At 47.1% G+C, this 23,646-nt stretch overlaps 1 protein-coding gene across 8 annotated transcripts in view; it reads left to right on the top strand.

Moving 5' to 3' along the window:
• TEAD1 (TEA domain transcription factor 1) overlaps window positions 1–23,646 on the top strand; it is a 261,961-nt gene that overhangs the window by 28,998 nt on the left and 209,317 nt on the right. For 6 of the 8 annotated variants that reach the window (XM_034995470.1, XM_034995464.1, XM_034995468.1 and 3 more), the window contains exon 2: window positions 16,057–16,188. The exons of the other annotated variants lie outside the window; for them this stretch is intronic. In XM_034995470.1, coding sequence (XP_034851361.1) covers window positions 16,057–16,188 — 132 coding nt within the window. The remainder of the gene's footprint in view (window positions 1–16,056; window positions 16,189–23,646) is intronic. 8 annotated transcript variants of the gene reach the window in all.

Raw genomic sequence — 23,646 nt, 5'->3', positions numbered from 1 at the left:
TCTCCCAGGCTCAAGCCTCGATGAAGTGTCTCTCTTCCCCTTCTGAGAACCATCTCTCATATCTGTAACTTCCTTTCCATTCCCTCTGAAGCTACAACCATCTTTTCTTGCCTGGATTTCTCTAGCTGTCTCTGAGATGATCTTCCAGCCCCAGTCAGTGTCTGCTGTGGTTAATAAAGTTGCTACAGCATCATCATTATTACCCAGCCATACTTCTTGTGGCCAGCATTATACTTAGCGCTTTGCAATTCATTTAATTTTCACAATAATTCTGTGAAGTAGGTGTAGGTGGTATTATCACACCCCTCCCTCATTTAATAGAAGAAGAAGTGGAGGCACAGAGAAATGAAGAGCCTTGTCCAGAGTGTGCAGCTAGCCGCTTTCAGAGCTGGGATTCAGACCACACTGACCGGCTTCTGTGGCTTTTAGCTGCTACACCTGATCCCAGACTGATTTCTCAAGAGTCTCCTCTTCCCTGTCTCCCTGTCTGCTTCATCACCCAGCCAGTGGACACGTCCTCTTTGGCCTGGTATTTGAGGGCCCAGCAGTGTGGTCTCAGTGTGTCCTTCCAGCCTGGTGCCCTGCAAATGGGATGTTGTCATTTCCCACATGTGCCATCCCCATGCCGTTCCCTCTACCAGGAAGGCTTCCCTTAGAGAATGAGGACTTTGGTGCTTGGCTGTGCCACCAAGGATGTGTGTGACATTGTGCAAGTCACTCCTGCTGGCTGAGCCAGGCTTTCCCTGCCCAGTCCATGGAGATAATGTCACCTCGCCCGCTGGTGGTCTGAGATGTAAGTGGTGCATCGCGCATGCTCAGAGAAGAGTACCACCTTTTTTGTTTGGTCTGTCAAAACCTCCTTGTTTTCTCTGCAGCCACCTCCGTCAGGAAGTCTTCTCCCAGCCCCTTCCTCCTCTACCAGAAGAGGATCTTGATTTCCTGCAGGCCATCAGTGTCTTCTTAATGGCACCCTTACCATCCTGCATGCTTTATACCATTCTTCATAGCTGTCCTTCCCTCCTCCTAAACTATAAGCTCTCTCGGGGTGTGGACTGTGGCTTGCACACCTTTGTCTCTCCACAGTGCTTTGCATACAACTGGCATTCAGAATATATCCATGGAGTGAGTGAATGTGGGGCCACTGGAATCCAGTTAGTGCGTCCCTTGGAGAGCTGGGTGAGTGGTGCCTAGTGTGAGTTGACCTGCAGGAGCAGCTATCTGTTGCATGGGCTCTGGGTGTTCTTTTTGTTAAAATTCTTCCCAGAGGGGCGCCTGGGTGGCTCAGTCAGTTAAGCAGCTGCCTTCGGCTCAGGTCGTGATCCCGGGGTCCTGGGATCGAGCCCCACGTCGGGCTCCCCGCTCAGCGGGAAGCCTGCTTCTGCCTCTGCCTGCCACTTACCCTGCTTGTGCTATCTCTCTCTCTCTCTGTCAAATAAATAAATAAAATATTTAAAAAAATTCTTCCCAGATACAGGGGCGCCTGGGTGGCTCAGTTGTTGGGTGTCTGCCTTCGGCTTAGGTCATGATCCCAGCGTCCTGGGATCGAGCCCCATGTTGGGCTCCCTGCTTAGTGGGAAGCCTGCTTCTCCCTCTCCCACTCCCCCTGCTTGTGTTCCCTGTCTCACTATATCTCTTTCTGTCAAATAAATAAATCTTAAAAAAAAAAATTCTTCCCAGATAAAGCTGGAGATTCTTCCTCTCATTTTCAAACCGAGGCTTAGGGGTAGTGCAAATTTGCATAGCCATCTTCTAAACAAATTAGCTAAACCTCCAAATCTCTGGAAGCAGAGTGGCCCTGGGTGTGCTTTTATTTTATTTTATTTTATTTTGTTATTTGGTGAAGACCATTTTAATTATTTAAAACATTTTATTTTGGAGTATAGTTGAAATACAATATTATATTAGCTTCAGGTGTGTAACATGGTAATTCAACAGTCATATATGTTACGAAATGCTTCCCATGATATGTATAGTCACCATCTGTCATCACACAGCATTATTACAATATTATTGACTATATTTCCTATGCTGTAGTTTTCATGATTTACTTATTTTATAAGTGGAAGTTGGTATTTATTAATTAACCCTTCACCTATTTCATCTATCCCCCTTCCCTCCCTGCTGTGTCTGGTGACAGTTTGTTCTCTGTATTTATGAGTTTCTTTCTGCTTGTTCGTTTTGTTTTTTACATTTGAAATATAAATGAAATCACACAGTGTTTGCCTTTGTCTCATTTCACTTAGATAGTATTCTCTAGGTCCATCCATGTTGTCACAAATGGCAAGATTTCATTCTTTTTTTTAAGGCTGGGTAATATTCCATTGTATGCATACACCACAGCATCCATCCATCATCCATCAGTGGGCATTCAGGTTGCTTCCACATCTTGGCTGTTGTAAATAATGTGGCAGTAAACATAGGGGTGCGGATAGCTTTAAGAATTAGTGTTTTCATTGTCTTTGGTAAATACCCAGGAGTGGAATTACTGGATTGTAGGATAGCTCTATTTTTTTTTTTTTAAAGATTTTATTTATTTATTTGAGACAGAGAGAATGAGAGACAGAGAGCATGAGAGGGAGGAGGGTCAGAGGGAGAAGCAGACTCCCTGCCGAGCAGGGAGCCCGATGCGGGACTCGATCCCGGGACTCCAGGATCATGACCTGAGCCGAAGGCAGTCGCTTAACCAACTGAGCCACCCGGGCGCCCTAGGGTAGCTCTATTTTTAACTTTTTTAAAGAACCCCCATCCTGTCTTCCAGAATGGCTGCACCAGTTTGCATTCCCACTAGCAGAGCATAAGGACTTCCTTTTCTCTGCACCCTCGCCAACACTTGTTATTTCTTGTCTTTTTGATGTTGGCCATTTTCACTGGCATGAGGTGATATCTCATTGTGGTTTTGATTTGTGGGTGTGCTTTTTAAAACACTGCATGGCTTTTAGAGCACGGAAAGAGATATGTTAGAGGAACCTGGCTTCTGCCGAGTCAGACACATATTATATTTACCCTCTATTACGGCTGCGTCGGCTTTGTGGTTGGTTTGTTTTGGGAGCTCCCCTCCATGTACCGAGACCAGAGGAAGGTCATGTGTGTACTGGACGGGCCTCCCGCCAAGCACAGGGAGAGTGCAGCGTGACCACTCAGTTTGGCATGTGGAATTTGCTAGAGGAGCCACTCTTTTCCCCTCTGAGAAGTTATGGGTGACTGAGGTGTCTGAAACCATGTGGCCTGCATCGTGTTCACTCTGCTGGATGAGAAGGTCCTGGTCCTCTCTTCCACGCTCCTGGCCAGCCACTGCCACTCAGTATTCCTCAGTTTCAGCCGTGCTCAACGGTCTCTGCTGCCTCTGCCTCTCTCCTACCTGCGTCTCCGCTACGATCCACTCTCACCCTTGTCCAGCTCTCGTTTCTAAAAAGAATGCACATCATTTTACAGAAGGCTTCCTGTCTCCTACAGGGCGATATAAGTAAGCCTGCCTTCCTCTTCTTTAGGCCCCCATCGATCACCCTGACCTCTGTGTTGGATTTATCCCCTTCTCTCCCTCTGAGCCCTCTTGAGGACAGGAACTTTGTATCCCGCCTGGTACACAGGAGCTCAAAGCAGGCTTGCACAAGTCAAAATAGAGCTAACATTTGCCAAGCGCTGGAACTGTTTTATGAGCAGGTGAGTCCTGGTTCTGGTGGTGGTCACTTATTTTCAGTATCTTCAAGTTCTCTTTGAGGACACTGCAGAGCTGTCCAAGATGAAATACAATATTTGTGCTAACAAAAACATACACCATGTGTATGCCCAGCCATTTGCCTTGCAGGTAGATATCCAGCAGGTACCTGTGGAGTGACTGACTGACTGACTGACTGAATGAATGAATGAATGAATGAAAAGAGCCTCCATCTTCAGGGAAGGAAAGAGAAGTGGAAAGGACTAAACTTCTGTACTGCTTTTGCAGCTGAACTTGGTGCTTGGCTTGAGGGCTGAGGCACAAACTGAGCTGACAGCTCTCTGGGCATCCACATTTCTCCTGAGTAGTCGTTTCTGTTTTCGAGACCAGCAGGTTTTCTGTATCTTCTCACACTTTCCCAGACCCCATGTTTTCTCCCCTGTTCTTCAGAATCCTAGAATTCTACCACCAGGTTTCAATCAGACACAGAAAATGTACTCGTAGCTTCAGAATCCTTGCCTCCCAATCCTCCGTGAAAATAGTTGGTGTCATCGTGCATGATGCAGCACGGAAAAGAACCTGAACACTCGCCCTGGTTAGCACAAGTCCCAAGGCTGGATTCTACATGCCCCTGCGATCCGCCTTGATGGAAGAGGAGTGGAGGATGTAGTTGTGAGCGTTTTGCTTGCATTTGCATGTGTTTATCCAGGCAAAAGACGAGAAGGACCAATTCTTTGAAACACTTGACACATACAGAAATGAAGAAAATCTTGCCTTATACTCTGAGAACAAGGCAGCACAGATTGCTGAAATGCTGGGTTGTATACCAGTTCCTACCAGAAGTTGTGTGTCATATAGATAAATTCTGCTTATTGAGTAGATAGCCTTTGAATGGTGCTGTATGCATAATATACAATGTGTACGTTATACTAGGATATCTTTTACGAGTTATTTAGAGTGATAATAATTCTTAGGGGTTATCTTTTTCATACTGCAATTTGTGGACCCCTCAAGGAAACTTTTGGCTAAAATATATCAAATGAGGTGATAGATAATTTTTTTTACATTGGCTGACGAACTCTGTTGCCTGAATCTCTCAAATAGAATCTCACTTTTTTTTTTTTTTTTAAAGATTTTATTTATTTATTTGACAGAGAGAGACACAGAGAGAGAGGGAACAAGGGCAGGGAGAGTGGGGGGAGGGAGAAGCAGGCTTCCCGCGGAGCAGGGAGCCCGATGTGGGACTCGATCCCAGGACCCTGGGATCATGACCTGAGCTGAAGGCAGATGCTTAATGACTGAGCCACCCAGGCGCCCCTAGAATCTCACTTTTGCCCCTTGTGTATCTCGCTGAAACTTTTAAAATAAATTGAATGAGCTCCATTAGGCAGTACGGGCTTGTGTTCTCACCATGCTTATTTACAAAAGCTGGTCGAGTGTCAGTGATAAAATTGAAACTTAGTTTGAACTCAGTGTGCGAAACAAATTGGCCTCTTTTGAAGTTTTACGTAAATATCTGTCAGAGCCTGGTACTGAGTATCCAGGGATTTTTAGAGCTGACCTCACTGAACATTGAATTATATCATTGTAGGAGATACATTTTAACAGTGTTTTCCTTTAGAAATAAAAGCTTAAATTGGCCTGTGAAAGTACTTCAACTCCCTCTGAATTGAACATTTTCTGATAAGAAATGTTACCGAACTTGAAAATAAAAATTTCCTGTTGCCTTACCTTCAGGTTTCTGGGTTTTAATTTAATTGAATGGATTTCTGAGGCTGCGAGTAGAAGGTTAACATAGACAACATTTGCAACTATTTATGAATCAGGATTTTTGGTATATCGTAGGCAAAATAAAAGAGAAACCTATTAGGAGCTTCATTTGTGATTTAAACCTATGTTCACGAGAGCAGTTTCATTGTATTTGTAATAAGTACTACAACTTAAGAAATTCTAATCTCACTTTTTATCCGTTTTGTTGCATATCCGGGTCATTATATATAAGGTTCCCTCTGACGGGATGATTCTGCTGTTCAAACCGTCATGGTAGCTATTTCTCAAGCAGGCAGCGGGGCTTCTGGGCTGCAGGGTGCGTGTTGACTTGGAAACTTGTCTCTGAGCTCCTTTCCTGGCTGCTTCTAGGACTCTCCAGGTCCTCTGGGGTAGCCAGAGCAGATGGGACACTCCTGGTGTCCTGCACCTCATGAACACTCCAGGCTTGAGCTGGAGGGTCAGCCTGGCTCACGCCGGTCAGGAGAGAAGTGGTCACGGTTGGACCTCCTGGCATTCTCCACCACGGTCCCCTACATCCCCATCTTACACTGATGGGAAAACCAAGCTAAGAAAGGGCATGTGACTGGCCCAAGGTCCTCTCTTGACCTTGACCCCAGGAATCTGTACACCATGTGAGGTGTTGCGCTTGTAGATCTCAGTTGCTGTGTCTAGGAGGAGAGTTTTGGTTTATGAAGCTGTCTCCAGATCATTGGCTAGTTGGAGATTTTCCAGAAAGTTTAAGTCTGGGAAAGAAATGATGTCTGTGGCCCTTGTTCCTTAGCAGAAGCATTAATGCCAGCAGAAGACTTGTTTACTCATGCTGCCGTACTTGCGTGACTGGATGTTTGTCTCACGGTTTGTGGAGGAAAGCAGTTGATGTGTTTGTTCTTTTGAAAACACTGGACTGAGACCTAGGATCACCCCTTTCACTCCTCCTCATGCTTTTGCTTTGGTGGCCAGCCAGCTATGTCAAAAACAAAATCCCTCTACCCACAGACATAGTGGAGCTATCTGCAAGCCATTTTAAGGCATGTATTCAGATGTAATGATGACATTTGAGTTAGTTTTCATAGTGTACACCAGAACTTAAGGACTCACTCACAGGCGACCTTCTCAAGCTTAGCTACATCATTCATAGGTGATTTTCTCTGTGCTCTGCTTATTTATTCTTTTTTTCTTTTTTTTAAGATTTTATTTGAGAGAGAGAGAGAGCACGAGCAGGGGTAGGGGCAGAGGGAGAGGGAGAAGCAGGCTCTCTGCTGAGCAGGGAGCCCGATGGGGGGCTCGATCCCAGGACCCTGGGATCATGACCTGAGCCGAAGGCAGCCGCTTAATGACTGAACCACCCAGGCGCCCCAATACAGCTCTTTCCTTAAAGTAACTTCTGTGAAGTAGAACTGCCCATCATAGAGTATGCAAATTTGACACTTGAATCCCTATTGTCAAAACGGCTTCCAGAAAAGCTTATACAATTTAGACTCCTGTCAGTAGTATATAAAGTTTTCCTCCACCCTTGCCTCAATCAAGGATGTTTTGAACAATGGAGTTATAAACCTTCAGCAGGACAGTCTCTGACCCACAGAACTGTCCACAGCGCTAATCCATACTCACCTCACTGATTCTGTGTCTTCAAGAAAAACAGGCAAGGTTCTATTCTTGCCCAGGGTTCAGAAGCCTTACCGGGTCAACTCTGGGCTACACTGTGGCACAAAGAACTGCACATACCTCAAGTGAAGACAGCTACTCCACATGGAGGTCCTTAGCTCCGGGCTCTGACCATAAAGCAAATCGATCACAGGTAGGACCCCTTGCCAACCCTGCGAGCCTGCAGCTCCCGCAGACAGATTCCAGCCTGAGCAGCTGCTGGAGCGGAGGTGTATGTGCCTGCTCGTCATTCCTGTCCTCTAAGGGACACTGGGAACAGTGAGAGCAGAGCTAGGACTAAGGGCACATATTTGAACAAAAGGAAGTTTTTTAAACTAAAACCCACTGCCACCAGTCGGTGTAGCCTAAGATTTCATGTTGCCAGTATCCTTAGGGGAAATCTGTTCTTTTTATTTTTTTAAAGATTTTATTTATTTGACACAGACAGCCAGAGAGGGAACACAAGCAGGGGGAGTGGGAGAGGGAGAAGCGGGCTTCCCGCCGAGCAGGGAGCCCGATGCGGGGCTCGATCCCAGGACCCTGGGATCATGACCTGAGCCGAAGGCTGACGCTTAACGACTGAGCCACCCAGGCGCCCCAGATCTGTTCTTTGTTAATACAGTTTCAGTATGAATACTGTTCAACACTTGGAGCAGCAAACCTTTTATAATTTTTTGAAGAATATTTCTACAACTCTTCCCTGTCTTCTTAAACAGAGGATGCCTGGGAAAGATCACAGCCATATTATGAACACAGGTGCCCCCACTGTGCTAGGTGTCATGCTGACCACTCAAAGCAGCAGGGCAACAAGGCTCAAGAACCCCAGTTTACCAAGCTTTTTAAATGTGCCTACTCCTGTGCTTCCCTCTTCCCACACTATCAGCTCTCACCTTCTCTCTAGCAGATGCTCCTGACTACCTCAGAGCCATAAATGGCCCCCTCCAGCCATTTTTGCTGTAAGGAGAAATTAAGCAGATTAGGAATGCAAATACATTAAGAATAAACAAGTAGAGGGACGCCTGGGTGGGTCTCTCTCGCTGTCTCTCTGTCAAATAAATAAATAAAATCTTAAAAACAAAAACAAAAACAAAAAAAGAGTTGTATTATGTATGGACAGGAATGGCCCTCATAGTAGTGTTTGGTGTAGTGACAAACTGGGACTTTAAAAAATTCATTGATAAAGAAATAGCTAAGTAAACTTCAGTAAAAGCATATAGTGAATATTATGAAGCCATTGAAAGTGATGAGGTTGACTTCTGTCCTGTGATGGAGAGATGGCAGAGGGATTACGTGAGAGTTACAGATCAGTAGGTCATGTGATCCTATTTTCAGTATATGTGTGTGTGTATAAAAGAAGTACACCTTATGTCATGTTTTTATATGCATTAATTTGGGGGAAGAATCTGTATCAGATGCTAATAATGATCATATATTTAGGATATAGGATCATGTGAAGACTGTAATTTTCTACCTAATACATTTCTGTATTGTTTGTTCATAAATGGAAAACCAGAAAAATGAGATATTTAAATTTTACAACCAGCTTGGGCCCCTTTTTGCAGTCTTCCAGTTCTTTGACTTACTGGATCCTTTCTCATCTCCCTTTTCAGAAGGGAGCTTTTATACATTTTAAAACTTCCAACACTGCAACACGTCTCTCCCCCCCCCTTAAACTTATGCAACAGTAATAAGCAGAGAAATAATAAAGTATTAATAATTCGTTTAAAAAAGGGATGGTATTATGTATGCATGCTTCATGAAAATAATGTGGCAACCATCGCTGGGTGCCCATTACATGCCAGATGGTTGGGTCACAAGGGTGAATGGGACGCGGCTCCTTGTTCTTCAGAGAGTTCACGGTGAAGTGAGGAGTGCGGTGGTCCCAGTGGAACTGAGTATAAACCTGATGACAGCCGCTAGCTCACGGAGGGCAGCCCGGTGCCCACTGTGGGTACGCAGTGATCCTGGTCATGCAGTCCTTCAGGGAGGAGCAAGCGCCTGGTCTGGCCAAGCACCATCCTAGGACAAGGCAGGTAAGATCCTGCTCTTGTGGAGCTCCTGTGCAGCAGGAGAGAGAAACGGACATGTCTTGAAGATCACGATCGGTGTGGTGATGAAGAGTCGAGACCGTGCGTGTAGGCATTTGTCCCACATGAGTAAGGACGGGGAGGTGCAGTGAGGCTGTGCAGGGGAGGGGGTGGGGGTGAGCAGCAAGGGAGGCTGTGGAAGCAGCGGGGCTGGCATTCCGGGCAGAGGCTCCAGCTGGCGCGGAACGGGCGGCCAGCCTGCGGCGGGCTTTCCAGGGCTTCGCTGCGAATGCCGAGGTGAGGAGTGTGGGTTGTGTCTCTTGGTGGCTGGCCGTCCGGCAGGATTTTCACCTGGGAAGAGATGCGATTGGATTAGAGGTTCAGAAAGTTTCCTCTGACTATGAGGCTGGATTGAAAGGGGAAAAGAGATAGGAGTCTTAGGGTGTGATCTCGGGAAGAGATGGTCAGGCTGCGTCAGAGGGTGGAAGGAAGAAAGAAGTAGTAGAATGAGCAGGACGAAGGATTGTAAGCAACAGAGATCCTGTGTAGAGCAGGAGCTAGGAGAGATTGATGCAGTTGTGAAGTAATATTTTGTTAACTGGAGTCCATGTTTGTCTGATGCCATCTAAAGAGTTACCACTGACCCCCTAAGGCTGCAGCTGGGGTTTTGCCCAGCCCAGCTTCTTGCTATCCTCTGGGATATTGCAGAGCATGAACCTCCCCAGGAACCAGATGGATCTTTTGCACAGAGGTCCTGGCTGGCAAAGCTGAGGTCTGACGGCTAGACCAGGCCTCTGCAATACACACTTTAGTCCTTTAGTGTCTGTTCCTCCCTGTCTGGGGGAGGGCATGAGATGCAGCTTCTTGTGTCCCGTCCTCCTTATCCCTTGGAGACTGCAGACAGGCCCTTTACCCTCTCAGGTTTTCCTGAGAATCACTACAAGGAAACTGACACAGAAGCAAGGGTAACAAAGTAATAAAGGTAAAGTAACAAAGACAGCAAGGTAACCAATTAACCACAGTAACAATGAAGCAAACATTGGTCCGTCACAAGGTTCTACTCCTTCTACAAAGTCATTGTTCTGAGCCTTGGTCCCTGACTCCTGGTTAGGCTGCACCAGGCTTGCTCATCTGTCCCCGGGCTTGAAGGTGCCAAACCGTCCTCTCCTCTGCAGGTCCTCCCTACCTCTTTCCCCGCCAATGGCCCCCAGCCCAGTGCTAGGCCCGAAGGCGTGATTAAGGTACTCTGCGCTAAAGGAGTGTCTGTTTCCAGATCCACTTGGGCAATCTGTGTCTTTTGAGGGACATTCTGTATAGTAACCCTAGATAGGGGCGGTCTTCTTGTTTCTTCATGGAATCACACTGGTCCTCAAAAATCTCCCACCCCCCTGCCCACTCATCCATCCATCCATCCATCCATCCACCATTCCTTCCTTCCTCCTTCCACCCATCTAATAATGTGAGCTCCTTGTTGGAGCAAGCCCCTGTTCTTAGCTGTAAAAAAAGTCAGGGGGCTCTCAGGTCTCCTACCAGTCTGACCATTCTGCCTCCAGATACTGGCTGGCCATGCTTCCTCCTCTGAGGCCCGTTCACTTTTCTGCACCCACATAGCTTCAGTTAACGCTCGCGTGTGGATGACACCTGAGCTCTGCTGCTTAACTTGCTGTGTGGCCTTGGGCAGGTTACCTGGACGCCATCTCACCATCCTCATTTGGTAAACCGGGAATAATAACATACTTACCTCCGAGGCTGCTTCGAAAGACGAACTGAAATAATGCACGTCAAGTACTTGGCACGTTGGCTAGAATTTATTACTTGCTAAAATACTACCACTGCCACCGCTGCTGTCTTTTCTGCCCTGGGGCACTGTGTCCATCATGTGGGAATCCTAGGGACAAAGTGAAACGAGAGACCAAGTTTTTCTCTGGGTGAGAATCGGTCAAATCCAGTGTGCTTGGGGTTGATGATGCAAGCATCAGAGGGCAGTTTTGAACCGACAGCAATTGAGGGATGGCAGCTGGGAAGCCTTCATGGGAGGGGGTGAGTCTTACGTAGAACTTGGACCCAAATTGATGAGAAGCATCAGCTTTGATGCAGACTGAATTGGTCCAGTCTTTGGCCTCTGTCCAGTCGAGAGAATTTTCATTTGGGGGCCAGATATTTCTCAGGGGTTGGGGGGGAAGGGTGTGGTTAATGCTGAGGGTCCCCAAACCTGTATGCACACCCAGGATTGTCCGCAGGCTCATTTAATGCAGTGTGTGTTGTCTAACATGATGCCCAAGTGATTTTAGATGTGTTAGAGTTAGCTGTCTAAAATGCAGATTCACTTAAGAAACATTACTGGAGGGGCGCCTGGGTGGCTCAGTTGGTTAAGTGTCTGCCTGTGGCTCAGGTCATGATCCCAGGGTCCTGGGATCGAGTCCCGCATCTGGCCCCCTGCTCAGTGGAGAACCTGCTTCTCCCTCTCCCTCTGCCTGCCTCTCTCTCTGCTTGTGCTCGCTCTCTCTCTCTCTCTCTCTCAAATAAATAAATAAAATCTTAAAAAAAAAAAAAAAGAAACATTACTGGAAGTTGTGGTCCTCTGTTGGCCTTTAGATATTGGATACTAAAATTACTACTGCTACTAGATCGGTTGTCTGTAGAATGTTTTGATGTTAAAAAGGTTCCAAACTTGAAAAAGTCAGGATCTATAGATTTTGCCTGGTAAAACCAGAAAGTCAATACTGGCAGCATTCCAGCTCATGTATTATAGCTGGAGGCTTTTAGCTGCAAGTGACAGACAAACTCATATGGCTTTAGAATAAAGAGATCTTCTATCTCCCAAGATTAGAAGTCCAGAGGTCAGGTGATCCTAGGGTTGGTTAGCTCAGCAGCTCAGTGACCTAGTCAAGGACCTGGTTCTTACCATTTTTCACTGTTTACATGTCAGCTTCTCTCTTTCATGGTGAGCAAATGGCTGCAGCAGCTCCAGGCATCACATCATTACACTAATGCCCAGAAGTACTTGTTCCTAGACTCTCTTCTGTCTGTAAGGTTGGAACGTACATGTGGTAGCCAGTGGAAAACTCTGAAGTAATCGCCTCTGAGGGCTGTTCACCTGCCGCTCTCTGGTCAAGAGAACAGATGCCTCCTGAACAGCTGGTCCCAGAAGCGGGAAGGTCTGGGAGTGGAGTGATAGAAACTGTGCCCATATCTGTGTCCCCAGCAGCTTCGGCCTGGTCAGCCCCCAGTGGTGCTCTGGGGAGAGACTGGCTGCTTTGCTGGCATTTTTAAACAAGAGCTCATCATGTGCTGGCATAAGTACCCAAGGGAAAATGGAGAACCAGACAGGCATGGGCTCTTCCCACTCTCATTCATTCATTTATTCATTAATCTCAGTAGTACTTTCCCAGGGCAGCTATCACAAAATTCCACAGACTGGGTGGCTTAAACAACAGAAATTTATTTTCTCCTAGTTTTGGAGGCTGTGAGTCCAAGGTCAAACTGTTGGCACGTTTGGTTTCTTCTGAGGTCTCTCTCCTTGTCTTGCAGATGGCCACCTTCTCTCTGTGTCCTCATGTGGTCTCTGTGTGTGTCCACATCTCCTTCGTATAAGGCCTCCAGTCATGCTGGGTTAAGGCCCGCCTTGCCAGTTCATTTACGTGAGTTCTCTCTTTAAAGACCCTGTCTGCAAACACCATCACATTCTGAAGGATAGGGCTTCAGTATGTGAATTTTGGGGGACACTGTTCAGCTGGTAACAACCCCAGTTATCCATTGAGTGCCAAAAGGTGCCAGGTACTGTCCTAGGCATCAGGGGCATGGATGTGAGTAAAACAGACAAAAATCCTTGCCCGTATAGAGCTTACCTGGGGGTAGGGGTGTGGTTGTCCTCACTTACTGTTTCTGGCTCCTGTTCAGGACCATCTAACATAATATGGTTTCAACACCTTCGTCTCCTAGATTCCTTTAAATTCATGTCCTGGAGTCATTCCTTCATCAGAGACAAAGCCCAGGGTTGGAAGAAACACCTTGTGGTCTAGCGAACAGGCATGAGGGAGAGAAGACATCGTTTCCAGTTGGGAAGGGCTTTTTGAAGGATCAGAGAACGGAATTGAGCCCAGGGGCCGAGGGTGAGAAGATGTGTGTCTTGGGTTCAGATGGTGGCTGGGGAAAGGGTTCAGGGATCATTGCTTTCAATCGGGCTCAGGGCACAGGTGCTCTGCTCCTGGGGAAGCTTGTTTCTGGAAGCAGGCCACCCCTACACTGGGGAGCCACCATCCTGTGAGTGCAAGCAGGGCTCCCCGAGACAGGACCTGCCCTGCAGTATCTTCACCGGCAGAGGCTGGGGGCGAGGAGTCACCTCCCATGCACGATTTGGATTTTAGTTGCCAGCTAAAATTCAGGATGCCCTGTTAAATTTGAATATCAGTCAAACGGCCAGTACTTTTTTTAGTATAAGTCTTTCTCATTATTTGAGTTTCCAAAAAGCAACGTTTGTGACCGAGTTAGGGTAAAAAATTTGTCATGTACCCGAAATTCAAACTTAACTGGGCATCCTGACTTTTTATTTGCTGAATCTGGCAACCCCAGCTCTAGGAGTTCCCAGATTAACAGAGGTGGTGAGGTGTATGGGGACAGAAGGATAAGGATCATCCTCCATCATTTGTTGTTTTAAAAACTTGACAAAGGGATGTTGTACTCACTTCCTAGTTCACCCTGCGGACCCTCCCTTCACAACCGAGACTGTCATTTGCCTTTTTTGCACTAAGAAACATCACAAAGAAGGCATAGCCTAGTGACGGAGACATAGCCTAGAGGACAGGCTCCGTGTCCTCTGGCTGTCCGCTTCCTGCCGAGGGCTGGAAGGGGGTGGGGGTGGGCTCAGCTCTGGTGAGAACTTGCACTGATTCTTTCCCTCTGCCTCCCTTCTCTGTTGAGTTGGAGTAGCAGGCCATGCCGAATCCCTGGACCCCCATCTAGCCTCGCTTTCTCTCTTAGAGGGGTGCCTCTGCCGTGCCGAGGGTGGCTAGAAATGCACAGGGTTTTCTTGTAGCCCTTGGACTACCCGTCTCCTCCTGACATCCCTTCCCCTTCGCTGAGGACCATCTGTCCTTGCCGCTGCCGAACCATTGCATGTCAGACGGTGGTCAAGACGCGACCATTCGTGTTTTCCTCCTGGATTCCTTTTAGGTTTTTTTTCCAAGGTCTTGTTCCTAGCAGTTCTTTTAAGTCGGGGGTCAGCAGGCTTTTTTCTGGAAAAGGCCGGATAGTAAATATTTTGGACTTCACGGGCCCCGTAGTCTCTGCGCCACTGCTCAGCCCTGGGTGGTAGCGTGCCTGTAGCCATAGATGGCAGACACTATGCAAACCAACAGACACGTTCTAATAACGTTTTTTCGTGGACACTGAGATGTGAATGCTGTCATTTGTTGTTGTTGTTATTATTTTTAAGTAGGCTCCACGCCCAGTGTGGTGCCCAGTGTGGGGCTCGAACTCGCCACCAGGAGATCAAGACCTGAGCTGAGATCAAGAATCAGATGCTTCACCGGACTGAGCCACTCAGGCGCCCTGTCATTTATTATTATTTTGATTTTGATTTTTTAATTTTTTTTTATTTTAACCATTTCAAAATGTAAAGACCGTTCTTAGCTCCTGGGTCATACAAAAAGAGATGGTGGGTCAAAATGGGCCTGTCAGCTCTCGTTGGGCAACTCTGTTCCAAGTCAGCAGCAGAGTGCTCAACTCCCTGCTTGGGAGTCGGATGGCTTCTTGCCCTGAGGTCACAGCCTCTCTTGCTCCCGGGTGACCAACTGGGTTGGGATCTGAAGCAGGATCTTTCAGCTCTCTCCAGGGCAGGTACAGACCCACATCCCATAGTTGGCTGTACTGAATGGTTTCTGAGTGAATCTGTAAATTTTCTTTAGAGAATGAGCCATTGCCAGTCAAGTCTGCCCATATGGTCAGTATTGTACTGAATGCCGTTTATAGTGATCATAGGCTACAATATCAGGAGTAATTTTGAGCTAATAAATAAGTAAGCAGCAGAACTGAATATGGGACAATTATAGGTCTCTGTGATCATGCTGCCTTCCATATCCAGCTATGTGTGTACCTTTGGTATTACGTTTCCAAATGGAAAGATCAGATTAGGTTTGACTTTCTGTCACCAGATGGGGTCTAGCGGCACCTGCTAGACATGGGTCAGGAGGCAGGGCCTTCCATCCCTGGGTGTCCTGACTGATGGAGGTTTCGTGTTTTATGGATGTAAGATGTGCTGGGTGAGGTGGACAATGGAATTACACTTCCCGCAGAAATCACTCCTGGCCCGAGAATCAAGTTTGCACGTGTGCCCTGTAGCACTCGTTCTTGCCGAATGCTGCGAGATGGGGTGGTTATTAGGTTATGTCAAAGTGGTGTTTGCCTTAATACACGATCCTCCAGCAGTAACCCAATAACGGGAGGTGGGTGGGGGGAGGTGACCTGCATGTTTCTGAAAGTTGGAAGCATCTGGAAGTCAAGGAGGCTTTGTGTGGTATTATCACTGAGCTGGGAGGGTTCTGTACCCCACCTCCCACCCCAAGTCCGTGGCAGGCTTGAATCCACTAACATGGGGATGTCTTTTGAGGCAGTGAGCAGCATCTGGGCTCACATCGCCTGGCTCCTGTCTCACCACTGGTTTCCAGCTCTTTGCTTTTGGGCAAATTACTTAATCTTGCTGTTTCCAGAATTGTACGGTGTGGGTATTAATAGGAGTACCTGCCTCGTAGGGTTGTTGTAAGAGTAAAATGAGTTAATGTATGTAAAGTGTTTAGAACCATGCCTGGCTCATATGCATCTTTATTGAGATATAGGAGGAAGAAGTAGCTTTCTTTTCCCCCTAACCTCATGCTTTGTGAGGTGGGGTAAGTACGGCTCTGGTAGTCATAGCTCAAAATAAGCTCACAACCGTACCGTCTCCTCCCACTATCTCTCATACAGAGCTGCCTGAACATACCTGGGAAAGATAAATCCTTGTGCTTCATGGATGATGCTTGGCCCCGGCATGACCTAAGGCTGAGATGCTGCACCTGTCACCTGTTGGCTGTGGGGACAGATTCCTCACCTCTCAGGGTATGAAACAGAGATAAGCAGGCATCCCCCCCCCCCACAGGACTGTCTTGGGGCGTCAAAGAAGAAGAAAGTGGAAGTGATTTAAGCTGTACAGTTCAGAGGGAAAGCACAGGTGATGTTACCATCCTCTTCCTCACTGTCCTTGTGTAGCCCCTGGCCTCCCCCCCCCAATCCAAGCTCTTGTGGGTCAGGGGCTTTGGTGTCACGTTTATAGAGTCATGTGGTTCTTCTGTAAAGATTTTGATGTTCTCCCACTTCCTTTTCAGATAGCATTATCAACATAATTCACCTGTGGAGTTGTGTAAGAATAACATTTTGATTTTGTGTAGGGGTATTTTTTAATCCTGTTTCTTTTCTTTTTTTTTTTTCTCTAAATTACACTCTTATTTTATCCCCGTAGGGTTCTCAAGTAGAGTCCAAGGCTAGCCTATAGTCAGATGCTTTTCTACATTTGTTTTATTGCAATCCAGGCTTTTTAAAAATGGAGACATTTCATCAAATCCCATTATCCTCTGCACTAATGTTACCTTATTTAAGTATCTTCCTCTACCTGAATTTGGGTTGAGTAGTCTAAATTTTACTTCCATAGGCTTTACACGTATCATTATGTTCAATTAAGGGCAGCTCTCTAACTTTTAAGAGTTTGAAAGCTTTGCCCTGGGGTGTTCTTGGGAGTCTGAGGATGTTCTTGGGGGTTCTGAACATCTTCTGAACAGCCACCTCTGAGTTGTGTGGTTGCTTTCTGAGATTTTCAGGGCTGGGGACAGCTACTTCCTGGCCTGGATCATCCCACGCTCCCTCCTCCCACTCTCTCCAAGAGCAGCAACCCGTGTTTGCTGACTCTGAACAGAGTAAAATGAGAGCAGTCTGGGGAGTGATGAAGATGCCTGGGGGTCTTCAACTCTGTCTGGAGGAGGAGGAGGGGCTGCGTGGCACATTCTAAAGGATGTCCTTGTCCCCCAGTGGGATGTGAGGAGAGTGTCGGCAGATACCACTCACATTAACAAGGGTAAGACATTGCCCCACAAGCTCCCCGAGAGGGAGATGCTGCTGCTGAGGCAGCTTCAGGCCTTGCTGAGGGCAGGCTGTGGTAGCCTCCAGCCACGCTGCGTACCGGTCGAGCTCTCAGACCCTGTGGTACGCTGCTCATTCCAGATGGCTTCCCAGCACATCTCCTCTCCTCTCCCACTTCCACTTTTTTGGCTCAAAGGCCAGGCCAGGCACAAGGATTCTTTTGCGCTGAAAAGAACAAGCAGTGCTGAGATAAATCTTAGCAACCTTTTCAGAATTGGATCTGGGAGAAGCTCTGGGTTGGAGGTAGGGTGGGGTATTAGTTTAAATTGCAAAGAGCTTGACCAGCTCCACCAGTCTTGAGCTAAGAGCTCTGAGACTCTGTGACTTGAGAATTATGCCTTGGGAAATAAACAGAGGATAGAGGCTCCCCAAAGAGGCGAGGGCATGCCTGGAGGGAGGAATGCATGCCAGGTAGCATTGCCTACAGTGGAAATTCGAACCCTTCCGCTTCGCAAGCCCAGGGTGTTTTTTGGTGGATGGAACAGGCTGTGGTTTCCATAATCTGAAAACTCCTCAAGGCATGACTGAGTTTTTGCATTTCCAGAGCCTGTTGCTCCATGAGTGGTTACTGAAGCAGTTTGAATTATAGATTTCTCTTCTTTGGCTTTCCGGAAAGGATCTTTGAAATCTCACTTCTTCATTTTGCAGGGGCCCAGACAGGCTAAGTAGCCTTCCAGATCTCAGGCAGTGATTGGCTGAGGTGGAGCTCCAACCCCCCAGCTTCTCCTCCTAGTGAGGGGCATTTCTCATCATATCATGGTGCTCTCCTAATTAAATTCTAGGCAATGTCTATGGCCTGCTTAATTTCTAATTAGATGACTTTATGGATCAATTTGCATTTAATGTTAAATCTAATGTGGAAATCATTAAAAAGTTAGATCCCTGGGGAGAGGAATAGGTACTAACTCCATGCCTATTAAAAATGACAAGTCTCTGCCCTGTGTTAATATGTGAAGCTTTTTATGCGGAATGGGAAAACATTAGTAGAGAATGCAGACCCTCCAGGTGGTCTTTGTGCTTGCGAATTGGGGAACCATGTCATGTTCAGATCAGATTTTACAGGGCCCCTGCTAGCTGTTCCAACAGGAATCCCTTTCTACACCTTTACCGTGTGCCCACCCTGTGTTAGGTCCATTCAGGGATTGTCCTATTTAGTCCTCAGAACAGCTCCATGAGGGAAGCTTTTTACTACTCCCCTCTCTAGTGGAGGACGCTGAGGCTCGAGAGATGAAGGTCTTGAGGTCAGCAAATGGTAAAGGCAGGACTTAAATCCAGGCCAGCTTGATTTCAGAGTCAGCCTTTGAGTTGCCTATGAGGTGGCCCCCCTGGGGGTGCTCAGCGATTCTACCCGACAGAATGCTGCAGGGCTCGGAGGGCGATGTCCGTCCGTCTGTCGGATTCTGAAGTGTCTGCAGCTGCTGGTGATTTGGGGGGCGGTGTGGGTGCTGCCATTACTGCTTGAAGGCAGAGAGATGGGCCCCACGACGACCAGCTGGGACTCACTGTCTAAAGAGGCGCTTGCTAGCAAGGGCCACCCCCTGTGCACACCTTGGCTGAGGCCAGCCTGGCGCCTCCTCTGGAAGCACCTGTGATCTTTGTGTGGCTTTCCTTGGGACTGTGGCTCCTTGAAGGGACATTATTTTAGACTTACATTTCTTTCATCCTCTGGTTTTCTGTGTTTGACTATCTTCTACTTAGACTGTAAAGAATAAGGTTTTGAATCCCAGGTCTCTTCCTTACTGCCGGTGTCTTAGGGCAAGCCATTTAGTCCTAGTTCCTTGTTACTAGTCTACTTGATGTAGTTGTGAGGTTTCCTTGAGGACTCGTGAGTGTGGAAGCACCGGGCCCAGGGCACGGTCTGCACTCGGTTGAGAAGCTGCCTGTTTCCTGCTCCTCGTAAGAACGGCATCCATTTATGATCGAGATGACTGGATCCGGGAGCATTCACTTTTTTTGTCTGCCTCTTGCTGGTGTCTGCTGTTCATTTCCTCAACTACTGTCTACAAGTGCACAGGACCCCAGGCCCGATTCGAGTGGCTGGGGCCACCGTGACACTGCGCAGAACAAGAGGGAGGATCTACGCCCACCCCCCGTGTCACGGAGCTTACACAGCGTGGGCAAACAGATACTAAATACAGTGGGATGCAGACACTACATACTACCTGCTTATTCATTCATTCACTCATTTTTTCAGCAAGCATGTTGAGCACTTAACTGTGCTTCCAGCATTATGCTAAACACAGGGCATGTGAATCGGATACTATCTGGTTGCTCAGGAATTGTTTTGCCAGAAAAAAATGTGTCTGAGAAACACAGGTCACTCTCTTGTGTTCTATCTAACACTTTAACTTTGAGGTTAAGTGCTCTTTGAGCAAGTATAGGCTTCTAAATGTTTTTTTCCCCCACATCCGGCAGATTTTCTTTTTTGTCTTAGGGGGAGATGGACATTTGAGTTTGGGTGTTTGGACTTGGCAGGTGTTTGCATGATTCTTAGACTAATGTTCTCAATTATCCCCATGCCTAAAGAACTGCCTGGGCGACTCGTGAAATTCACATTCAGGTACTTCAGTCCCAGATACTCTCTGATTCGCTAGGTTTGGGTTGGGGCTTTAACCTGCAGTGCAGGTGTGTTGGATGCAGATGATCTATGAACCAGATGCAGGTGGTCAGATTCACATAGTTCTGAAAGTAAGTGTTCATCTCTTTGTTTTATTGAGGAGGAGACTGTTTCCCAGAGAAGGAAGGTACCTTGGAATTAGAGGCCACAGTAGTAGACAAGATGGGCCAGGGCTTTCGAGCAAAGTAGTCTGGAGGCTCATCCTCTGTCTGTCATCTGGTGGTGTCAGACAGCCTTGGATCAGTCGTGTGGCTTCTCTGAGCATCCCTTTCCCGGTCAGCCTGCCTTGCTGGCTAAGCGATGCGATTGGAGGGCCCCAGGCAGAGCACAGGATGGAGACTCTGTATTGTCCCATGCCCAAAACTAGCATACTGGTTTCCCAGATTCCTCATTCATCCTTTTGAGTCTGAGTTGAGCTGCATGTACACCCTGTGAATTCTCTTTATTTCACAAAATAAAATGCTGTAACCACAATAAAGGAAATGAAACAAAAGAAAAAAGTTCACCCATAAGCTCACCATCCTAACACAACTGTTTTCATTTTTCTTTTAGCCCTTGTCTGAATGCAGGCATACTTCTATAGAGCTGTAATCATATGTAGACCCAATTTTGTATTCTGCTCTTTTCAGTAAACCTTAAGCAAAGGTTTTCCAAATGGTTACAGAGTCTTCAAGATGATTTTTAATGGTCTTAAAATGTATCATCTCACAGACTGAATTTATTTAACCATTCATCTATTACTGGACATTTAGATTTTTTCCCCTATGGTTATGTGCTATTATAAATAATACTTGGAGATATGGCTTCATCCTTATTGTAGATTCTTTCCTTAGGGTGAATTCCCAAGAGCAAGATTTCTGGGTTAAAGGGCACATGTTTTTGGCTCTCATAGGCTGTTGCTACATTGCTGTCCAGGAGGGCTGTACCAGTTCACAGAGCAGTGCCACAAGGTACCAGTTTTTTAGCAACTTGGCCTGCAGTATCTACTATCATTTTCACTGTTTGATTGGAATTTCTTCAGTTATAGTAAAGTTGAGTATAGCTTTATTACTATTTTTTAAGATTTTGTTTAATTTGTTTTGTTATAGGCCAGGCCTCGCTGTTTGAGGTCAGATTTTCTTAGAATTTTTCAGATTCTTGAATTTTACAGTTAAAAAAACCAAACCAAACGAACACAAAGCAAAGCCAGAGCCTATCTGTATAACAAATACTTCGGACATATTTTCCGGTTGGATTAGCTGTTCATGATCGAACTTCCTTGCAGGTCACCAGTTAATGGGGTGATATTTGGAGAGTAGAGGGGCTTTTCCTCTTCTCAGAGTGTGCTTTGTTCTTTCCCTCCAGCAAAACCCCCCCTCCCCATTTCCTGTTCCCCTCCTCCCCTGGAAGCACTAGTTTTGTCTCTTTGGAGATAAAACATGAAAGGATCAGCTTTTCAGCCATACCCCTTCAGCATATAAAATGTAGGTTGCCTAAATTATGTAGTACTGAGCCCTTGTAAAGAAAATCACAGCATTGTAACAAATTGCCTTTAACTGCTCTGCAAAAGCCAATGTCTCAGGATTGAAGAAAGGTGTGTTTGAGGGTGTAATCTTAGCTTGTGGTGAAGGGGAGTCCAACTTGTTTTTCAAGTTGGTCTTGAATAACTTTGTTCTTTCTGGAATGCTCACCATCCTCAGCATGACAGAGTTTGCTTGATGACAAACTCCTTCACTCTGGGCACATACCACGGCCACCGAACTGGTTTGTTTATTCGCCTGGGGTAAATGACTGCACCGCCCTCCCTTTGCAATAGCACCTGGGATTTGACGGGCGAGTCTTGTCCCCCAGGCACCCACCCTTACAGTGGCCCCTGAGGTCACCCCCACCTGCCAGGACTACGGTAGGACTAAAGGGCAAGACTCTTGCTCTCTCAGGCTGGACACACGGTTTGTCAGGGTCTGGGCTCTCTCCTGGGCTGATGCTGCCCCAAATGGGTGGCAGCGTGTTCTTGGTGCAGGACCCGAGTGTATGTTCATAAGAGAATGGTTGCAGCTCTATTTCAGTTTAATTTGTTAATGAAACAAGACGGAGCGCATTTTCCCCTCCCGCACACCTCTTGGGCTGTTTGAGATGAGGCACAATTAATTTATTTGTACTGTCTGTGGAGGCGTATGCCAGCTAATGTGCAAGGGCTTTTATCTTTCTGTTTGTAATGAAGAGGGGCAGGCTGCTGGCAAATTGACAAGGATTACTGATGACTCATTCTCGGGCTGCAGAGTGCTTTCTTCTGAAATAATAAAATGCATGCACGCACACATATGTGTGCGCGCACGTACATGCGGGCCTAGTTCCTGTTTGAAATAGGCATAACCGGTTCGGGAAAGTTCAGGGGCCTCCAAAACACTGCAGGAGAACGAGAGAAGAGGTGGACGAAGCCATTCCTCTGGCTCCCTGGCTTGGCCTGACTGCGGGCAGGACCCTTTGCTCAGTGGAGACCCTGCCCTTTTGAGATAGAAAGTTCCTATGTTATGCTCCAGTAGGCAGTCCTGCTCCTCGGGGAAGCCAGCCCTTCTGGGCTGCTTCCTGCCCGACATCCCCAGGCATCCATCCCTCTTGGGGACTTGGCTTTGTGAAGCCGTGGATTCTGGGCCTGTTTGATGTTAGCCTGCGAGTTCTCTCTGGTCTTGGCCCGAGTCCCCAGGCCTAGGCCCTGGCTGTGACTGTTAATTGTGGGTGACTCTGTCACTTGACTTTGACATGCTTCCGAAGAAATAGTTTACATAGGAGCTAACATCTGTTTGGCCCTGTGGAGTATATAAGGCGTTCTGGTCTTACAACAGCTCTGAGCTGGTTATATTGTTATCCCCATTTTATGGATGTGGAGATCCAGGTGCATAGAGGTTAAATAACATGATGATCAAGCAGCTAGCTGGCAGAAAGGTAGTGGTGATGAAAACCAGGACTTTAGAGTCGAAAACCTGACCTTGTGATCTTTTTACGACATTGATTCATTAAGGACAAAATGGAATATGTTCTTTGTAAGAAATAGATAACCGATCGGCCAGGGAAGGTGTTTAAGAATTATATGAGAGAATATGTGTATGTCTCTACTTCTGTGGAATAGCTCCCAGGATACTTTCAGAAGACTGGAAAGCAACTTACACTGCCCCGTTTTGCAGAGCAAGAAACTCTACAGTGTACCTAAGAAGTGTTCCCTCCGGTGTCAGATGGCTGGCCCGAGCTGGTTGTGCCGTGGAGGGCTAAACAGAATGGCTAGGGCCACACGAATCATGGTTGACTTGCAGAGCTGGAAGGAAGCATGGGACTTCTACTTCAAGGAAGCTCTGGCCTGGAGAGAGAGAGGTTCTGTTAGGAGGAATTCCATTCATTTATCCGACCATCCATCCATGCAGCTGGCAAATGTTTGTCGAGCCTGTGCTGGGCTGGAAGATAAGGCATGGGCTGTGAATGAGGCCGACACAGTCCTGTCTTCAAGGAACAGACAGTGGTGGAGAACATGGCCGAGCAGGCCCTCCAGTATGGCCGCTAGGGCTACGGCGTGTGAAGCCAGGGTGCCCGGCACAGAGGAGAGGTACACAGGACTGTTGGGGGCGTAGTCAGGGAAGGCTTCCTTTGACGGAGCAGTACTTCCGGTGAGACTTGAAGGGTAGAACTGACTGTCCTTGAACACCGAACACTGGGCCTCCCCATTTCAGACCCAACAGCAGCAGTCCGTGCCAGTAACAAGGCTCTGTGTGCTTGGAGACAGCAGGCGCGTGTAGGAA

This window comes from Mirounga leonina, unplaced genomic scaffold (assembly GCF_011800145.1).
Source record: "Mirounga leonina isolate KUSES-001 unplaced genomic scaffold, KU_Mleo_1.0 Mir_92, whole genome shotgun sequence".
In the NCBI taxonomy this organism is placed as follows: Eukaryota; Metazoa; Chordata; class Mammalia; order Carnivora; family Phocidae; genus Mirounga; species Mirounga leonina.
The sequence above is the reverse complement of the archived record's forward strand: the minus strand, read 5'-3'. Positions and strand labels throughout refer to the sequence as shown.